Source organism: Mastigoproctus giganteus, chromosome 4, assembly GCF_048544385.1.
Source record: "Mastigoproctus giganteus isolate SK-2022 chromosome 4, ASM4854438v1, whole genome shotgun sequence".
NCBI lineage: Eukaryota > Metazoa > Arthropoda > Arachnida > Uropygi > Thelyphonidae > Mastigoproctus > Mastigoproctus giganteus.
The window spans coordinates 28,887,495-28,909,844 of record NC_143578.1 but is presented as its reverse complement, the minus strand read 5'-3'; the positions used below and the strand labels follow the sequence as shown (position 1 = coordinate 28,909,844).

At 36.1% G+C, this 22,350-nt stretch overlaps 1 protein-coding gene across 3 annotated transcripts in view; it reads left to right on the top strand.

The window, feature by feature from the left end:
* The window catches only part of LOC150086503 (multiple PDZ domain protein-like), a 431,516-nt gene that overhangs the window by 179,831 nt on the left and 229,335 nt on the right, over nucleotides 1–22,350 (top strand). For all 3 annotated transcript variants that reach the window (XR_016546894.1, XM_090372609.1, XM_090372607.1), the window contains exon 12: nucleotides 6,840–7,070. Coding sequence is in view for 2 of the 3 variants with exons in the window: in XM_090372609.1 (XP_090228735.1) it covers nucleotides 6,840–7,070 (231 nt within the window). In the remaining variant the exon portion in view is untranslated. The remainder of the gene's footprint in view (nucleotides 1–6,839; nucleotides 7,071–22,350) is intronic.

Genomic DNA, 22,350 nt, shown 5'->3' with positions numbered 1-22,350 from the left:
ATTTTGTACTCTCATATGAGTGAGTAGAGGAGGTAGGATTTGATGTACCTTTGAATAGCAGGAAAGTCAGAGACATGCAGTACATTTTCCATAAGAAGCCATAATTTATTTAGAGATTGAGTCTTCCCCTTGTTTATATGGACATGAAGTGAATTCTCTTCTTGGAGAAATATTTGTCAGGATTAATTAAAGCCTAAACATTTTAAATTAAACCAGGCATTAATGATCTTTAGTTTAACTCATGCTTTAATGGTTTCAGTTTAACTAAAACTATTTTTTAGCTTTATTTTTAAATGACTCAACATAAAAACTATACATTATGTGTATAGAGTCTCTTAGCTGACTGCCATGTAATGATGTTTCAACTGATTCAAGATTAGTATTATATAAAAGTAATGTACTTTAATGATATATTTTATCTTCACTAAGCTTGAAAGAATTACACTACAGAAGAATCAGTTTAAAATATACTCTCTAATGCTCAAATTATTTTACTCCATTTTTTTATTTTTAATGATGTTTCAACTGATTGAAGATTAGTATTATATAAAAGTAATGTACTTTAATGATATATTTTATCTTCACTAAGCTTGAAAGAATTACACTACAGAAGAATCAGTTTAAAATATACTCTCTTTAATGCTCAAATTATTTTACTCCTTTTTTTTTATTTTGAACGCAGTAACTCATCTTTAGAAACTAAATATAATAATGCAGTATCGCTGAGAAAAACAGATAAAATAAAAACAGGTTGAAGTAAAATTCCTTCAATAAACTTGGAACAAATCAAAGTAAAACAAAAAGATAAGTAATAAATCACAACAGCTTTTGGATGGAAGATGCCCTTCTTCAGTTGTAAGCGTTATTACAAAATACAATGTCATGTGCCCAGCCATGGTGGTCATGAGATGTGGAAACCATGTGATACAGGTACAGGCAACAATTAGTTGTTGGAAGTTGAGGCTTGCAGTTGTAGTTGTATCATTTGGCTAGGCTGCAGGTGCTAACATTTGTAATTTAGGAGGATGTCTAAATAAATTGTCTTTAGAAACATATTTCATTAAAATTATTTGTATTATTAAAAATAAATAGAGAAGGATACTGCAGTAATGCTTTTTAAAAACATAAAAAAAAACAAAACATAACCAGGATATTACTATCTATTGTTTAATGCATTCAGTATATTATAACAGCATAATAGGTCATTCCATTACATTTGATTTCTTTTCAGTAAAGACGACATTTTTTATATTCTTGTCCTCTTCTGGTAACCTTATCTTAACATGCTGGAATGATCTGATCCAAGACATTGCTACATACAATTGGCTGTGACTAAATAGTCTTAGAAAGTGAAATTCCGACTCTGTCAAACATTTGCCCTTGACTTTTATTTACAGCCAGCCGAATAGGAAACTGCAGTCTCTTAAATGAGAATGGCAAAGTAAAATCGGGTGGAGTCAAATCTTCATGCGGTATGGCTGCCTACTTTAGCACATTTGGTAAAATTTTGCAATGTCCTATTTAAACCTCTCACCCTGTTCTCCACTTACACTTCCAAATGTGTTTTTATTGCCTGATATTTTCCCAAAAACTTTTGGCCAGTTCATTGTCATCTCTATAAAATACTACTGCAAAGGGCAGAATATTAAAAAAGAATATTCTTTTTAATATTCTTAAATATAGAATATTAAAAAACACCTTTCACTTTAAAAACTCTGTCAAACTTTCATTATTAGTGTTTTGTTTCTTTTGTTTTCTTGTAGATGCTTCTATTGTACAGTACCTCTTCAGTATCCAGCAAATATCAGCCATGATGTTGAAATTTCGACTCCCTTGGTACCTCATCTCCATGTGTTTAATGTCCTATTTAAACCTCTCACCCTGTTCTCCACTTACACTTCCAAATGTGGAAGTGTAAAAATGTACCGTGACAATCATGTTGCGCTCCAACTTCATGAAATTCACCAACATATTTTCAACTGTAGTCTGGAAGTCCGGATCTTTATTGTTCTTTAAAAATTTCTCAACCACAGACCTGAAACTAATGCATACCTGAATTTCTCTTTTAAATTTCGTTCCCTCATTAGTATACAAATTTAAAGTTTTCTCTCCCTGTTCTAAAGAAAGTAGTGCATGTTTTGTCATAAGCCAGTACATGTTGAATCCTTTGTCATTTCTGGTACCTGAGAAAACTTATAAATTTTCTTTGATTTCGCCATTGACCGATCCTGAATACATTTGTAGAAACATGAAAAGGCATGTATCTTTTTCACCGCAAGGTATGTTCAACACGACCAGTCGTAGTAGCATACGTCTTCCTGACTGTGACATAATTCTAAATCCTTAAATTATTACTCACCTTAAAAAACAAAAAAACAAACTCAAAGTTGATAACAATAAAATGATGACTTTTGAATGTATTAAAAATAACAAAGGGCAATGAGTGTATGAGCTCTCGTGCACAACATAGGTACATATAGTGAGTGAGCAGTGCAATAGAATCCTAACAATTAGTTCTTTCTTTTAAGGTAGGCAATTTTCACGGTTGATAGTAGAGTTTTATTATTATTATTTATTTATTATTTATTTTTTATTTTTTTCGGAACAAAGGACATGATTGTGCGAATATGCAAATTGTTAATCAGAAAAAATGCTTTATCAACTTAGACAACTGTTTGTTTAACAGTTAACGTCTTCCTGTGGTTCCATCTATGAAGTGAATGTTGAAGTCTCGTTTGTACTACAAAACTGACCCATTCCGTAAAATAAAACTATTCAGAATTTTTAGATTTTAACCACTTTGTGCACACTTAAGAAGAAATAGCTTCAGTTTGAGACCACTTCCAGGCTGATCAGTTAAGCCTGCCATTCACACTGTCAAAAGAAAATGGCTTCCTTATTAAATATATAGATATTTTCTGTTTTATCATTCATCCATAATTATCATATATTAGGGATAATTTCATTGTATTTTGTAATTTCATGTGCTTGTAATGCAATTTAAAATAATAAGTGAATAACTGTTGTTCTGAAATGTACTGTTAACCTGGAAGTGCTAATACTGCACTTGATGGGTGCAGCACAAAAAGAATGTTTGTATAAAAATTTTTAGTTTCAGGTTAATAATTGAAACTTTCTCTACATTTCTATGTAGCATAGTCTGAAGTGAAATCTTATCGTTTTTGTAGAATAATTGCATGAAAACAACTTTGAGGTTTAGCATGAACATTCTTTCATCTTTATGTTTAGTGGTTATGCTACACCTCGTATATGTAGTGAAACTGCTAAGAGTAGGAAACTTGTTTCTACCCCAAGTAGTAATTCAGCTTACTGGTTTCTGGCTAGAGCTACTGGAGTTTTTTTCCCTGAATGCTTGCCTTAGTGATCTTGCTAAATCACCTCCTTCTATTCCATTTGATGTTTCCTTTGTTCTTCCCACAGAAGGGCATAAAATTTTTGAACAATATCGATACCAAGTAGCATCCTGATAGCATCTTCACTTTTTCTCAAAACTCAAATCCAGAGTTTGTTCCTGTTTTGTGTCACTGTTTTACACTCTTATTCCACTTTTTTCCTTCTGCATGAGAATTCCTAAAGAGGTGACAGATTTTCCCCTTCTGATTATCTCAGCTCAAAGTAATGGAGAAATCTATCAATTGCCAATTCTTACTTCAAAATCTTCAAAACCTTATCTCAAGTGCGCCTCCGTAGCCAGGTGGGAAGGAGCAGCAGTGCGTAGCACACACTTCTTGATTAGACCGGGGTTCTAGCCCGTCACCACCAAATACGGAGGATGCGGAAAGGTCGGAATGACCACTGCATATCCCGGGGCAATATGGTCTTAGTTGCTAATGCTCCTAAAAACCAAAAATAACAAACAAACCTTATCTCAAAACCTTTCATTTCATCAGTGGTCTGTATTACAGACTGTAGAACCACTAATGATATTTTGGTTTCTGTTACTTCTTTGAATGAATGATGTGAAAACAATTGTTGCAAGTGCTCTTAACATTTTCAAGGCTTTTTATTAGGTTTGGCCTAAAGTTCTTTTAAAGATGCTTCTTTCTTGTGTTTTTCCAATTGCTATTTTCTATTAGACATGGTAAATGGCTCTGTCTTCTGACTTCAGAGATAATGCTAGTGTTCCTCAAGGTTCAGTTCTTTTTTCCCACTCTTCTTCTTGTATATTAATGCTTTTCTTTTACTGACTGCAATTCCTTTGAGGAATGTTTTGAAGTTTAGGAAATCTTGGGAACTCATAATTTTGCTAATGATGGCATTCTAAGAGTACATCCCAAATGACACAAATGCTCTACGCCAGCGTTTCCCAAACTTTTTTAGTCATGGAACACTTTTCATTTCACAACATATTCGCGGAACACTTACGAAACACAAGTTTAGTGGGATCCAAAGAAGTATTTCATAATATTTTATTACATATGATGCACTGTACGTCAGGAGCATCTATATTTCCGACACATGTAAAGCCAAAAATCAAATAACTGTCATCATACTTTTGTTTTGGTCTTTTATTAGTTGGTTCCTGTTTTTTCACTTCAGATTTTTGGGGAACAAAAGGCTGCGATTGTTCATCTGCGATTGGTCACATATTTTAATAATATTTCGAAATACTAATAATTATCAAAAAAAATTTATACGAGGAAGCGAGTTTAGTTGTGATATCCGTTTGCTTCCTCCTGTCCTTCAACCTGTGTACTCCAAGGCTAAATTGCATATAAATGGCATACTAGATCACAACATTGCTACTTTTTCGTAGGTGTCATTACCTCTACGCATACTTCTCTATGCAAAAGCCCACCAAAATAGTGTTTCACAGTCTATTCAATTGATTATTAGTCTATGCCAGTATATTAATAACTGAAAAAAAATGATGTTAAATATTATAATGATACAAAAGTGGTATGCTTTTGTATCATTATGTATGTATCATTTTATATTTTGTATCACAAATATGCAAAATTTATTTATTTTATTTTTTTAATTATTAATTATGATTTTTTGTGGAACACTTGTTCACATTTCACGGAACACAGTTTGAGAAATGCTGTTCTACACAAATGGCATCAACTTCTCAAATATCCACCACTGATTCCTTAAATGCCAGGTAATTCTTTATTGCGGTGAAGAAAATGTTGTTTACTTTAGTCCTGCAAAAACTCAGTCCTGTGTTTTTTTTTAGAAAAAAATTTGTCTGATCTAGTACTTGTTTTCAATAACACTCAGATTTCTAGACAATTGATCACATATCTTTTTTGGAGATTATCCTGTCTTCTTATCTCTCTTGGCATAAGCACATTCACAAATGTTGCATTTACTGCACCAAAAAATTAAAAAAAAAATAAATAAAAACTGGGTTTTCTTTTATGCTCAGCATTCCTTTTTTTTCTAAGCAGCTACTGAATCCTTCCTACCACGGAATGTTGTTCCCTCATCTGAGGTGGTGCCCTGAAACCTTTCACACTCCTAAACACAATCAAAAGAGGACAGGCAGCTTAATTAATAAACTATTTTTTACAAACTCTCTCCACTCTTTATCAATATAGACATTCAGTTTCTGCTGCATGCCTTGTCTATAGATATTTCCGACACATTTCTTCTGAAGTGATGCTGTAATTCCACCTCTCTTTGTCTGTTTCCAAACCAGTCTGAACACCAGTCAACATCCAGTACACTGTCCTCCTCCATACTCACAGACTAACTTTTTCTCTTCTTCATTTATCCTTTCTACCTCTGTTCTTTGAAACAATCTTCCTTTCTTCCTTATGTATTTCATGAGAATTACAATCTAAAATTTGACTCCATTGTTAACAAATTTCTTCTGTTTTCTCAACCTTCAGTCCATACACAGTAACTAAGTACAGTAGGGTCTGATATCTCTGATATTTGAGGTTATCATACAAAAAAAAAAAAAAAAAATCGTGTATATAACAGAGATGACGTTGCTGCATTTGTTTCAGCAAATCCAGACTCCTGACAAAAATCTTTCTTCAGACCCTGTAAATTTTTGTTTCTTTGCTCACTACAGCCAAGTAAATCTCTGTGCTTAAATTGAAATGTATAAAATTAAAACTATTTTTTTAGTTATCTTATGATATGTTTTATGCTAAGATTGTGTTCTGTGATAGTATATGGTTTGCCAATTTTCATTTGTTTAGAGAGGTCTGGGCTCAAATTCCATTTGAGAAATTGTTGAAATTCTCTTTTTGGGTCTGTAGTTAGTGCTAATCCAAGGGAGGAAAGCAGGGGTCATCCTACCCCCCTCAAGTTACTCTGGAATTTTCACCTTGCACAGTATGCAGATCAATCCATGAACACCTTATTCAAACAGTATGTGATGAAGCATATGAATTGGCATTTATAATACACCATAGATATAGTAGATTGTTTTAGTGTTTAATGAGTTATGTTTACCTGTTCTGGATACTTAATATACCTTCTATCTACCATAGATATAGTAGATTGTTTTAGTGTTTAGTGAGTTATGTTTACCTGTTCTGGATACTTAACATACCTTCTACTATCTTTATTATGTATTTAATATGTTTATATTTTTCTTTTAACTATGTGTGATTGTTATTAATATGGTTTTGTCTTCTTTTCCTCTAAACCTCTCTAGATGTTCTGCATTTTGGTAATGTCATGTACTTTTCTTTTCTCTTCAGGCATTAAGAAAATTAAAAATTATTACATTAAGTATTACATTTTAGCTGATTTTTAATACATTCGTTAGATTAAGACATTGAGAATGCAAAAAAAAAAAAATTGTCATACATTATAAATAGAATTATATATTTTTTCATATAATAACTAATTTTCAGGATCCTATGAAACCTGAAGAAACTGTGATAGTAGTAAGAAGCTTAGTTCCTGGAGGTGTTGCACAAAATGATGGAAGACTGCTTCCTGGTGACCAGCTTTTATCTGTCAATAGCATAAACTTGGAAAATGTAAATTTGGAAACAGCTGTTCAAATCCTAAAAGACATACCCAAAGGAAGTGTCCGATTAGAAGTAGCAAAGCCTTTGGCATTAGCAGATTACAGTAGTCAGGTGAATTTCAACATTTTTTTTTTAATCTCCATAGAGGAATTTATTAAATGCTTATGTATAAGTATAGTGCGAAAGCATCAATAAATGCTTATTATAATAAATGCTTATTTAAGTTAAAATTTCAGTTTAATAAAGTCTCTTAATCTTGAATAGAAATAGTTTCAAAATTTCCATATTAAAACATGGCAGTGATGTTAGGTGTTTGAGGATTTTCCACCTAAGAACTGAGATTACAGATCATGGGGGAGGGGGATGGAAAAGGACCAGAAATAGCTTGCAGTTTCACTATGGCAAAACAGTTTTTCTTGTGATTGCTGGTTTGATATTACAACACACTGCAGTCAACCAATATAGTAGTAGTAGTAGTGGCATGCGATGCAAGAAAGCAAGCGTGTGAACTTATGCAGCATCAGCCAAAAAAAAAAAAAAAAAAAAAATTACAAAACAATCCCCTCTAAACATTTGTCCAGTTCCTCCTTAAATTTATTTAACCTATCAACTTCCACAATGACAGATGGAAGTTTGTTCCAGCAATTAACCACCCGCTGGCTAAAGGCAAATTTCCGCACATCTATTCTACATCTGTCCTTCCTGAATTTCAATTTATACACCTTAGGTTCGTAATCTGAACAAGTGGAAGAATCCCATCAGAATTCAGCGTGCTCAACCCATTCAAGGCCTTATACACCTCAGTCAGATCACCTCGCAGGTGCCTAGTCTCTTGCTGTTGCCATTTGCAGAACTTAAGCCTCTCCTGGTAAGAGGATCCCTTCATTCCCCTCACCAATCTTGTTGCCCTTCTCTGTACACGCTCAAGCAAATCTACATCCTTCCTAAAATGAGCCCTCCAGACCTGTACGCAGTACTCAAGGCGTGGCCTGACCATTGCCTTATACAGAGGGACAATCACCTCCTTTTCCCTGCTAAAAAAATTCCTGTATATCATTGACAATACCCCGTGACCTGTCCTGGCAGCCTGTCTGCATTGCTCAGAAAACTTCATATCTGACTGCACAATTACTCCCAGGTCTTTTTAATTTTCTATCTCCTTAAGTGTAGTACCACACAGTTGGTACGTTTCTCTGGGGTTACTTCTACCCATATACAGTACTTTGCATTTTTCAATGTTAAACTTCAGTTGCCACTTCTCAGCCCATCTGCTCAAATTTTCTAGATCTTGTTGCAGTAACACACTGCCATTACTGTCATTAACAACCCTGCCAACCTTTGTATCATCTACAAACTTCAATACTAAGCCTGATATACCTTCATCAATATCATTGATAAATATACAAAACAACAGTGGACCCAACACCGAACCCTGTGGGACTCCACTAATAACATTAGTCCACGAAGAACAGCACCCATTGATTACCACCCTCTGTCTTCTCCCACTCAACCATCCTTTTATCCATTGTAGCAACTTACCCTTAATACCATTCTGCTCCAATTTGTACAGTAGTCTTCCATGAACAACAGTGTCAAAAGCTTTCCTAAAATCCAAGTATATGATATCAAAATTATTTTTTGCATCCAGTTCCTTTGTAACCACAGCATAATAACCAATCAGATTTGTCAGACAAGACAGATTTGATTGGTTAAGGGAAACAAAACAAAGGTTTGTTTCCCTTAACAAACCCATGCTGTGTCTGAATTATTTCTGCAGTCTTGTCTAGATGATCCTGTAATGCATCTTTAACCAGTGACTCCATTATTTTACTCTGAACAAAAGTTAAACTAACTGGTCTGTAATTACTCATGTCATCCTTCGATCCCCCTTTGTGAATTGGGGACACATTTGCACATCTCCAGTCCGTCGGTAACTCCCCCGAGTCCAAGGATGCTCTCATAATTATGGCTAAGGGATGATTGTTTTCTGTAGGGTGATTTTTTGATTTATCCAGTTATATTAAAGGAGGCTTGCCTCCTCCTTTAATATAACTGGATAGATCCCATCGACCCCAGGTGCCTTTCTTATGTTTCACTTCAACAATTTCTCCTTCACTTTGTTCTCAGTTAAGCACCCTGTTATAATTTGATAACCTTGTGGCATTTTCAAACCTTAACTCCTCACGTGTGAATGTAGATGCAAAATACTCATTCAGTTTGTTTGCTATCTGAGCAGGATCATCAACAGTCGAACCATCGATATCAAGTGGACCAATCAGATTCATCCCCTTTTAGAGTTTATATAAATAAAGAAATCCTTGCTGTTTTTCTTAGCATCCTTTACCAAAGGATGGCAAAAGATTTCTCGTAATCTGCCTTCGCCTGCCTAACCTCCTTTATGACTTGATTACAGACTAGCTTATATATATCATAAGCTTTCATTGATACGTTGCTCTGGGGTTGCTGTTTCCCATATGTAGTACTTTACATTTGTAAATGTTAAACTTCATTTGCCACCTCTCAGCCCATCTGCTCAACCTTTCCAGATCCTGCTGCAGTAGCATAGTGTCAGTAGTGTCCTTAACAACCCTGCCAACCTTCGTATCGTCTGTAAACTTGGACATTAAGCTTGATATACCATCATCAATATCATTTATAAATACAGAAAAGAATAATGGACCCAATACTGAACCCTGAGGGACTCCACTAATAACATTAATCCACGATGAGCAGTGTCCATTGATTACCACTCTCTGTCTTTTCCCCTCAACCACCCCTTTAGTAGGAGACCGGCGGAATTACTTAGCAAGTACAGGTCACTGTTGAAAAAAAGCTGTGAATTAGGGTTGAATTTGAAAGTGTCTGCAATTCTGCCCAGACACGATAGGAGGGAGTATATGATGAGAGCCTTGTCGACCAATTCGGCCCTGGAGGGATTGTGCAAGGCTCAAGGGGTAGAATTTTTTTCAGCCTGGACTGTGCTTGTTAAGAGGAGAGACTGCTTCTACAGGGATGCGATACACTTAAATAGAAAGGGTGCAAGAATTTTTGCTGATGCTGTCGAGGCAGTGTTAGGTGGGTCGGAAAACTGCTAGTTGGGGGGGGGGATACAAGGACTAATAGATTAACAGTAGCCACTGGCAGAGGTGGAAGTGATTCTTGCACTGCTTCTATTGAAATGAGCAGAAGCCTGAAAAACAAGATGCAGGATATTTCAGAGACTGCTGGGAGTCATTGCGGTACAAGTAAACACATGGGTTGTGTTAGGGTAGCTAAGAATGGAAACAGGTGCATGTATACTTGCGTGTACACCAATGCTAGGAGTTTGGTAAATAAATTTGATGAATTTGAGGTATTTCTCAAAACATCAAAGGCAGATATTGTTGGGATATCAGAGACGTGGTGTCACACAGATATAAGTAATGCGGAACTGGAATTTGGGGAATACAATGTGTATAGAAAGGATAGACAGGACAGGAGGGGAGGAGGGGTTATGCTATTAATTAAGAAACACATAAAGTCCAAGGAAGTGAAGCCAGTCGACATCGATGGACAGGGCAATGTCGAGTCAGTTTGGTGTGACATAAGCATAGGGAAATCAAAATTGAGAGTAGGAGTGTGCTATAGGCCTAATGACTCTGATGAGTATAATAAGATATTGTACAGGGAAATAGAGTGGGCCAGTAAATCAGAGAGTCTTATAATGGGGGATTTTAATTTCCCAGATATTGACTGGAATTTGTGGGTTGGTCACTCGCACACTAGCAAGGCTTTTGTGGATTTATTGGATGATTGTTTTCTACATCAGCATGTTCGTGAGGCAACAAGAGGGAGCAATACTCTTGATCTGATTATCAGTAGTGATTCTTCATGCATTAAGAATCTGCAGATAAATGAACTACTAGGTGGCAGTGATCACAGTGTGTTGAAGTGGGATTTACTCAAGGAGGTAACTACCATCAGAGGTAAAGGAAAGGGTTTTTGTTTTCGTAAAGGATGTTACCAACAGCAAACTCAAAATGGGAAGCATTCAAGGAACTAATCTTGGAGGCTACCAGGCTTTACATACCAACTAAGAAATATTGTTCAAGGTTTAGGCCTAAATGGTTGTCAGATGAACTAATGAGACATGTGGCAGAGAAGAAAAATGCATGGGATACATACAAATTAATGGGTGACATGGAAGCCTATGATAGATATAAGTTGGTCTGTAACCAAGTCACAAAGGAGATTAGGCAGGCAAAGGCAGACTACGAAAAATCCTTGGCAAAGGATGCAAAGAAAAACAGAAAAGAATTCTTTACCTATTTAAATTCAAGAAGGAAAGGGATGAATCAGATTGGTCCACTGGATATTGATGGTTCAACAGTTGAGGATCCTGCTCAGGTGGCTAACAATCTAAATGAGTATTTTGCATCTACATTCACGCATGAGGAGTTATTCAGGAAGGAGAATGATGTAGGTAAAGTAAACATTGGCAGTGAGCTGGATGATTTTGTAATAACTGAGAGGAAAGTGGAGGAGAGATTGTTGAGGATAAACATAAAAAAGGCACCTGGGGTGGATGGGATCTATCCAGTTATATTAAAGGAGGCAGCAAAGGAAGTAAGCAAACCCCTAGCCATAATTATGAGAGCTTCTTTGGACTCAGGGGAGGTACCCATAGACTGGAGAAGTGCAAATGTGACAAAGGAGGATCAAAGGCTGACACAAGTAATTATAGACCTGTTAGTTTAACTTCTGTTCCAGGTAAATTAATGGAGGCACTGGTTAAAGAAGCACTGCAGGATCATCTAGACAAGAATTCAGTTATAGCTCAGACGCAGCATGGTTTTGTTAAGGGCAGGTCTTGCCTGACCAATTTGATTGGATACTATGATGTAGTCACAAAAGAACTGGATGCAGGGTGATATTGACTTTGATATTATATATTTGGATCTTAGAAAGGCTTTTGATACTGTTGTACATGGAAGACTGCTGCACAAATTGGAGCAGTGTGGCATTGGAGGCAAATTGCTGCTATGGATAAGGGGATGGTTGAGGGGGAGAAGACAGAGAGTGGTAATCAATGGACACTGCTCAACGTGGACTAATGTTATTAGCGGAGTTCCTCAGGGTTCAGTGTTGGGTCCGTTGTTGTTTTCGGTGTTTATGAATGATATTGATGATGGGATATCAAGTTTAATGTCCAAGTTTGCAGATGATACAAAGGTTAGCAGGGTTGTTAAGGACACTACTGACGCTATGCTGCTGCAACAGGATCCGGAAAGGTTGAACAGATGGGCTGAGAGGTGGCAAATGAAGTTTAACATTGACAAATGTAAAGTACTACATATGGGAAACAGTAACCCCAGAGCAACGTATCAACTCTGCGGTACTACACTGACAGTGTGGAGAATGAAAAGGACCTGAGGGTAATTGTGCAGGCAGATATGAAGTTCTCTGAGCAGTGCAGATGAGCTGCAAGAGTAGCTCATGGTGTCTTGTCAATGATATACAGGAATTTTTCTAGCAGGGATAAGGAGGTGATTATTCCCTTGTATAAGGCAATGGTTAGGCCACATCTTGAGTACTGTATACAGGTCTGGAGGCCTCATTTCAAGAAAGATGTAGAGCTGCTGGAACGGGTACAGAGAAGGGCAACAAGATTAGTGAATGGAACAAAGGGTTGCTCTTACGAAGAAAGGCTTAAGTTTTGCAAATTACAGAATCTGGAGACTAGGCACCGGCGAGGTGATCTGATAGAGGTGTATAAGGCTTTGAATGGTTTGAGCCAATGGGATTCTTCATCTTGCTCAGAATAATCACCTCAGAGGGCATAAATTCAAATTGAGGAAGGACGGATGTCGGGTAGATGTGCGGAAATTTGCCTTTGGCCAGCGGGTGGTTGGTTGGTGGAACCGACTTCCATCACTTGTTGTTGAAGTTGATAGCCTAAACAAATTTAAAGCTCAACTGGACAGGTATTTCGAATGAACGGAGAGGTGAAATGGGAGTGGTGTGTGTTTTTTTTTTTTTTTTTTGGCTGATGCTGAATAAGCTTGCTTTCTTGCATCATATGCCTCTACTAATGCTAATGCTTTATCCATAGTAGCAATTTGTCTCCAATTCCACACTGCGCCAATTTGTGCAGCAGTCTTCAGTGTGCAACAGTATCAAAAGCCTTTCTAAGATCCAAGTATATAATATCAAAGTTATTCAATGCATCCAGTTCTTTTATGACTGCATCATAGTATCCAATCAAATTGGTAAGGCAAGACTTCCCCTTAACAAAACCATGCTGCGTCCGAGCTATAACTGAAGTCTTCTAGATAATCCTGCAGTGCTTCTTTAACCAGTGCCCCCATTAATTTTCCACGAACAGAAGTTAAACTAACAGGTCTATAATTATTTGTGTCGCCCTTTGATCCTCCTTTGTGAATTGGGATCACATTTGCACATCTCCAGTCCATGGGTACTTCCCCTGAGTCCAAGGAAGCTGTCATAATTATGGCTAAGGGTTTGCTTACTTCCTTTGCTGCCTCCTTTAATATAACTGGATAGATCCCATTCACCCCAGGTGCCTTTCTTGTGTTTATCTTCAACAATCTCTCCTCCGCTTTACTCTCAGTTATTACAAGATTCTCTAGCTTATTGCCAGAGTTGAATACACCTGTGGCATTCTCCTTGCTGAATAACTCCTCATGTGTCAATTTTGATGCAAAATATTCATTTAGTTTGTTAGCTACCTGAGCAGGATCATCAACAGTTGACCCATCGATATCAAGTGGACCAATCTGATTCATTCCCTTGCTTCTAGAGTTTACATAAGTAAAGAACTTTTTACTGTTTTTCATTGCATCCCTTGCCAAAGATTTCTCGTAATCTGCTTTCGCCTGCGTAACCTCTTTTGTAACTTAGTTACAAATCAACTTGTATCTATCATAGGCTTCTGTGTCACGTGTTAATTTGTATGTATCCCATGCAGTTTTCTTCTCTGCCATATGTCTCATTAGTTCATCTGACATCCATTTAAGCCTAAACCTTGAACAATATTTCTTAGTTGGTATGTAAAGCCTAGTAGCTTCCAAGATAAGTTCTTTGAATGCTTCCCATTTTTAATTTGCTGTTGGTAACAGCATCAGTTGGTCCCACTGTATAGAATTTAAATACTGTCTTATTCCATCGTAGTCGCCTTTACGAAAGCAATAACCCTTCCCTTTACCCCTAATGGTAGTTACCTCTTTGAGTAAATCCCACTTTAGCACACTGTGATCACTGCCACCCAGCGGCTCATCTACCTGCAGATTCTTAATGCATGAAGAATCACTACCGGTAATCAAATCACGAGTATTACTCCCTCTAGTTGCCTCCCGAACATGCTGATGTAGAAAACAATCACCCAATAAATCCACAAAAGCCTTGCTAGTGTGTGAGTGACCAGCCCCCAAATTCCAGTCAATATCTGGGAAATTAAAATCCCCCATTATAAGACTCTCTGATTTACTGGCCCACTCTATTTCCCTGTACAGTTCCTTATTATACTCATCAGAGTCATTAGGCCTATAGCACACTCCTACTCTCGATTTTGATCTCCCAATGCTTATGTCACTCCAAACTGACTAGACACTGCACTGTCCAGCGATGTCGACTGGCTTCACTTCCTTGGATTTTATGTATTTCTTAACTAATAGCATAACCCCTCCTCCCTTCCTATCCTGTCTATCCTTTCTGTATACATTATACTCCCCAAATTCCAGTTCTGCATTCCTTATATCTGTGTGACACTACGTTATCTGCCTTTGATGTTTTGATGACACTACGTTATCCCCACAATATCTGCCTTTGATGTTTTGAGCAATACCTCAAATTCATCAAATTTATTTACTAAACTCCTAGCATTGGTGTGCACGCAAGTATACATGCACCTGTTCTTTTTCTTAGCTACCCTAACACAACCCATGTGTTTACTTGTACCCCAATGATTCCCAGCGGTCTCTGAAATATCCTGCATCTTATTTTCCAGGCTGCGGCTCATTCCAATAGAAGCAGTGCAAGAATCACTTTCACCTCTGCCAGTGGCTACTGTTAATCTATTGGTACTTGTATCTCCCGAATCTAGCAATTTTCCGACCCACCTAACACTGCCTCGATAGCATCAGCAAACATTCTTGCACCCTTTCTATTTAAGTGTATCTCATCCCTGTAGAAACAGTCTCTCCTGTTAGCAAGTACAGACCAGGCTGAAAAAAATTCTACCCCTTGAGCCTTGCACAATCTTTCCAGTGCCGAATTGATCGACAGGGCTCTGATCATATACTCCCTCCTATTGTGTCTGGGCAGAATTGCAGACACTTTCAAATTCAACCCTAATTCACGGCTTTTTTTCAACAGTGACCTGTACTTGTTAAGTAATTCCGACGGTCTCCTACTCTTAATATCATTAGTGCCAAAACGTGTACAACTATATCACCTTTTGTGCTCTTAAAAGATGATATTCGCTCTATAACATCATCAATCTTTGCCCCTTGCAGATATACCCTTGTCCTGTTCCACCTATCCTTTTTACAAAGCATGTTTCCCGTTTCCCTGACAATAGAGTCACCAACAACTACTAGTTCCTTTGGGACCAGCGCATTCTGCCTTGGGAGCTGCCGCTGTGTTGCATGATGACCAAGTGCAAGCTCTGGCATTGGTGTGGGCAGCTGAGAGCTTGATGGGCCCCTCACTTTTACTCCTTTGAGGGCATCCACCCTGTCCTTCGAGCTCTCATATAGGCCCATAACAATGCTGAGTTGTCGCCTGATTTCCTTACACTCCTTGCATTGCACACACACAAAGACATCCCCCATGGCAGTATCATGTCCCGTACCCGTCTGCTCCACAAACATCAAGCAAGTAGTGCATTTTAATAGGCTGTGATTCAGAGGGCAATTGCCCCCCTCAGTTCTCCCCTGAGCCACACTCCCATTAGCTTGAGCCTTTTGCTTTGCTGCTCTGGTCTGAGTCATGATTTCGATTTAATTTCAATAAAATTTCAGTACAAAATTAAAACCCTAAACTTGTATCCCAACACAGTTATAATGCTATATTTATGTTTCAGTATCGAGTGTTATCTACGAAATCCCTTTATATAACTTCCGTATCAAGTTAAGTATTAATTATTTATTTTTTACTAATTATTTATGTTACGTAACCTAAGTCGTTATATATATAGTTAAAAGTACAATTTAATTGACAATGAAGTTCCAACAAGATTAATTATCTGATTAATTGACAATATTATGTACTATACTATACTATATTAAGCTTATGCTATCTAGTTGGAGATATTTTGTATTGCGTGACAATGGTGGCACTTTACGAATGGTAAACACGTGGATTCGATACCTTTTCCGAAACTAAGTAATACCTACAAAATCTCTATCTAAGTTACTTTAAACTAAGTATCGTAAGTAGGAATATAAAGCTACTCTAGAAAATAAGTTAATATGCCAATTTAAGCTAATAAAATAGAAAATAAATCAGAAAAAACTTCTCTGTTCCAGGAGCGGTAAAAATGTTCGTCCGCACAGGCTACCTTCGTTCTCAAACTCCTGTAAATGGTACTGTAATCTGTGCCAGACTGATTGAGTTGTATAAGGCCTTGAATGGTTTTAGTGGGCACAATGCTGATGGGATTCTTCCTCTTGCCCAGATTATAAATTGAGGGGGCATAAACTCAAACTGAGGAAAGAAAGTTGTAGAATAGATGTTCAGAAATTTGCCTTTTGGCCAGCCAGCCAGCAGGTAGTTGATTGCTGGAACAAACATCCATCTATTATTGTGGAAGTGGATAGCTTAAATGAATTCAAGGAAGAGGTGGACAAACTTTTGGAGTGAATGGATGGGTGAAATGGGAAGTGTTTTTTTTTTTTTTTTTTTTTTTAGATGCATTTCCTCTAGTCCATATATGGCTTTTATTTCAGTTGAAATTGAAAACATTTATTTTTTAAATAAATTTTTTATGCATATGTAAAAGTATTTACTGTACATATCAGTAATCTGTCAGTATTTCTGCATGGAAAATTTGATTAAAACAGTTTCCCAAGTTGACTACTTACTGCATAGTGTTGGAAAAGAGCTCAGTACATAAGTACAGGCACTTCTCTACTTACATACAACTCGGAGATACGTACTAAGCACAAAGCTTCTCAAAATTAATAAAAATACTGTATATCGAAAATACATCGACAGTTTTGAACCATGCATGTGAATTGCTAAAATCAGCTGCCATGTGCAGTGGACCCCCACTTTTCGATATTAATCCATTCCAGAGATACCATTGTATCATGAAAACATTGTAATGTGAACCCAATAACACATTGTTTTTTGGTAATTTGTTCCAAGACCTCAGAAGCTGAAATTTCTGTTATATAACTAAGCTATTTATCTCTCTAAAAAAGTCATTTTTATAATGTAAATTATGTTAGTTTTATATAAATTTGTCGTTTAAAGACTAAATTTAAGTCTTTTCTGTATATATATAGTTAATTTAAATATTATATACAAATTATATAACTATATACATATAATATTATTTGTAAAATATAAAGATCTGCTCATACCTTTTGATAGGAAAATTCTTCAGCCCAACGCTCACATCAAAATAATCCAATTAATACATTATGTAAAAGGACTAAATTTATAACATGATATTATGGTTTTTAAAATATTGTTCCTTTTAAAATATTAGTCCTTTTACATAATGTATTAATTGGATCAATTTGATGTCAGCATCGGGCTGAAGAATTTTCCTATCAAAAGGTATGAGTAGTTCTTTATATTTTACAAATAGTACTCATGTAGGAAGAATTGAGCTTCATTGCTCTTATATTTTGAAATCTAAAATATATAACTATATATATAATATATAAATTATATACAGTAGAACCTGGATAAGAAACAGATTAAAGGCAGAACTAGACAAACATTTGGAGCAAATGGATGGATGAAATGAGAAGGGTGTGTGTGTGTTTTTTTTTGTTTTTTTTTGGCTGATGTTATATAAGCTTGCTTTCTTGCATCATGTGCTCTTGCTAATGCTAAGGAGTTTTCCAAGGGACTGGAGGTTTAGAACTTCTTATGGAAAACTTCTTAGAAGGGAAAATGACCTAAGGTATGGAATATTAACTAAACAAATAAAAATGAAAAGATACACATACATAAGTTAAATATGACTTTTAAGTACTATTTCAGAATTTATAAATATTTTACTCTGTCTATGGGAAATATTTTTAAACTGAGGATTTCTAATTGCTTTTTCTAATTCATTCTTTTTCTAATTCTAATTCATTTTTCTAATTCATTACCAAGTAGAAAAATGAGCTCCTTTGGAGTTTTAACATACCTTAAAAGGTCACAATCATGACAGAGAAACAATCCACTTAGTGATTCAGAACTGTTCACAACCATTAGAACTTAATGCAGTCTACGTATCCAATTATGGATATTGATGAAAACAATTGCAATATGTCACTTTCATTATATCAAAATGTTTATACTAAAAACTTAAAAAGGTATTAGTGCCAAAAGCCTGACTATGGAAAATTCACTAATTGAACAAGTTATCGTTTTAGTTTGTAGTGAACCACCGAAGTGGGCGAAATGGCATCGTTTCTGTTATATCTCATATTGTGAATGCCCCCAGAACGAGTTATCCTGATATTGAACTACCTCGAATAAGCAATGCTTCGACAGTGGATTCTCAGCAGATACCAGCACCCCTGGGTGGTGGTGGTGGTATCCGCCGGTTGTGAAGGCATTCACAATATGAGATACATGTATATCAAAAACGAAGCCATTTCGCCTACTTTGGTGGTTTACTACGAACTAAAATGATGCTTGGCACTGACTTGTTCGATTACCAAATGTTTATATTGTTTAATATTTTTTAATATTAAAAATAAATAATTTCTATATTTAAAAATGTATTAAGTGGGAAAACGTCATTATAATAATACACTGTGTATTCTTTATCACAGACTTTTTATGCGGAAAAACTTTTTACCTGGGAAACTTCTTACATGGGAAAATAATACATTACAATATACAGAGTTGAAGCTAGGACTTAATAAACCAAACCTAGTACAGGGGAAAACTTCTTATGCAGGAATTTCTTATTCGGGTTCTACTGTATATAGTTAATTTAAACCTACATGGGATTATGCATAAGGCATAGTTCCATATGGGTTTAAATTAACTATATATATAATATCAATGTAGATACACCATACTTAACCCCTTAAATTAAACTACATACCTAGTATGAAGGCATCCTTTTCATTATATCTCATATGTGGTGGCTACCTTCACAACGAGATAGCAGGTAATTGCACTACTTCGAATAAGCAATGCTTCTCTAGTAGAGAAGAATATTCTCAGATGGGCACCACCACCCAGACCACTAGACCACATAGTCCTTCCTCTCAGCCAATAGCAGTGTTGGTAAACATGTTGGCAGCATGTTTTGTTTTTGCATTCTTTGGTTAAAAGTGATTTTTTTGTGATGTGCTTATTTGACATAAATTTATATACCATATTTTCCGGCTTATAAGATGCGGTTTTTTTCGCGAAGAAATACTCAGAAAATCACCCTGCATCTAATATGGTCAATGTTTAAAGACTACCGGCAATGCACTTTCGATGATGCAGTGCCGGTAAACTGAGTTCTGAAAACTTCCCTTTGAAATTCACACCAATTTTACTTAAGATTTACCTGCTGAAATATATTTTTAACAATTATCAGTGGTTACAATCTATGGCAACAATACATACCAGTAATCTTTTTTTTGTGGAAAATTTGTTGAAATCTGCGTGATACGAATCTCACAATCAGATGTAAGTAAAAACTCGTTTCATTTTCCCATGTGTTTGCTTCCTCTATAATATGATCTCACTCTTTTATGGTATTCCTCTATGATCTTGCGCTTTTATGGTATGGCGGGCTAATTAGACTGGATCAGGATTTTTCAATTCCAACCGTCTTTTACAAAGAGAAAGTGACGCCCGTATTTGTCTTAGGGTGAGTAAGAATTTCTGTTACGTTACTTCTTTTTTTCAGAAACAAACATTTCATTATTGGTTGAACATTTACCCAAGCATATACCATTATTTTGAGAAAAATATATTACCGTATTTAATTTTATTATTATTATTTTCTCTATCAATAATTTTTTTATAAATTTCAGGACACCCTGTTATGATGGAATTGTTGAGAAGGCATTGCTACATAATTGCCTTTAAATTACAAGTAATAGAATTTGCAAAGCAATATAGGAACTGTGCTGCTGAAAGACATTTTGGACCACCTGCTACCGAGAAAATGGTATGTGCCTGGCAAAAGCAAGAGGAGAAACTTCGACAAGCAATAAAGTCAAAACACAACCTTTGCAAGCAAAAAGCTAGGTGGGAGGAACTGGAGAATGAGATGAAGACGTGGGTTACAGATCAGAGGAGCCAAGGTATTGTGGTAATGACTAAAAATATCATTTCTGAAGCTAAATTGAGGGCAGCTGCAAGAGGGCATGATGACTTTACAGGTGCTATAGATTTATGAAGAGACACGGATTAGCGATGCGAACAAGAACAAAAATAGCACAGAAAATGCCTGAGGAGTACGAAAACGAAATTATTGATTTTCACCAATATGTTATCAAAGTCAGAAAAGAAAATGACTTTGAACTTAGTCAAATTGCAAATATGGATGAAGTTCCATTGACGTTTGACGTTCCCTCTAATAAGACATTTGATTTTAAGGGTGCTAAATCTGTGACCATCAAAACTTCCGGCAATGAGAAATCCCATTTTACAGCACTGCTGGCATGTTGTGCGGATGGTACCAAGTTACCACCATTACTAATATTTAAAAGGAAAACAATGCCGAAAGAAAGCATTCCAGCAGGAGTTTTTATTCAAGTTCACCCCAAAGGATGGATGGATGAGCATGGCATGAGGTTTTGGCTGGAAAAGGTGTGGGATCAGTTCCAGTCTCACCTAACTAATTGTACTAAGATAAGATTAAAAAGTTTAAACACGCAAATGGCTGTAATACCTGGAGGGTAAACGGGTCAATTGCAACCCCTGGATGTATCAATAAATAAGCCTTTCAAGGACTACATGCGTGAAGAATGGAATAAATGGATGATGCTCCCACAGCATGAACTAACATCAACAGGGTGCATCAAAAGACCTACCATTGTACAGGTGTGCCAGTGGGTCAAAAATGCTTGGAATGAAATTAAAATGGAGACAATAGTACGATCGTTTAAGAAGTGTGGCATAACCAATGCTCTTGACAGCACGGAAGACGACCACCTTTTGTATGAGGAAATAGATTCATCTGACTCAGAGATTGCTTATAACATGGATGAAAGTGACATTAAGGATAAATGAAAATGTCAGATATTTCATAATCTTTAGAACAAATAAATATTTTAAAAAATTTCTTGTGTTTTATGAATTGAATAAAAACTCCATGTTGTAAGTCCATTTAATAAAAAAAATAAATGTAACTCCATTTAATTTATTTTTAATACCTACCCCCTGATTACGTCCCGTATCACGCCATGTCGCCATATTTGTTTACATCAGTCAGTAAAAGATCGCTTCTTAGTTTCACCGTAAACAGTATTGAAGGATAATAGAAGAGTTATTATTTTTTCCAAAATATGTGGCCAAAACTAGGGTGCATCTTGTATGCCCTTGCGTCTTATAAGCCAGAAAATACGGTATATAATATTGGTGTAAATACACCATACTTAATCCATATAGACAATTGTAGATAATCCCCTATAGACAATCGTAAGCCCTGAAATAAGTACACTCTGGTTAACATGATCACTAGAATCAGCTGCTTTACCGTTCACACGTTCACCGTTTATTGTCCTGGGAACTTGGGTTTTTCATTCAGCAAACAAAATCAACCACAGAACACACAATTCACAGACAGTATAAATGGAGCAATATGGCCTTAGTTGCTGATGCTCCTAAATAACCCTACTTCAACAACTGCAACACCATTTATTACTGTTTGGTTATAAAAATCAGTTTTGAAGGCATTCATGATATTTTTCTAAAGCATATTTCTGGAGGTCACTACCATAAAACAATAAAAACCATTTGCAGTTTCCGGCTTATTGGACTTTTCTGTTAGTGCAATCTGTTATAAATGGGTAGTAAACTTGATCTTATTGCATTTGCATTAATACCGATAGCTGGAATTCTGTGGGTATTTATGTCATTATGGTAAAATGTGTTTTCCCCTTCTATGAAGTCTGCAGACACTTTCAATCATATAAAAAACATCTTCTCTTCATTCCTATTTTTAAAGCTTCATAAACTTATTACTCCATATCTCGCTTGTGCATATCGT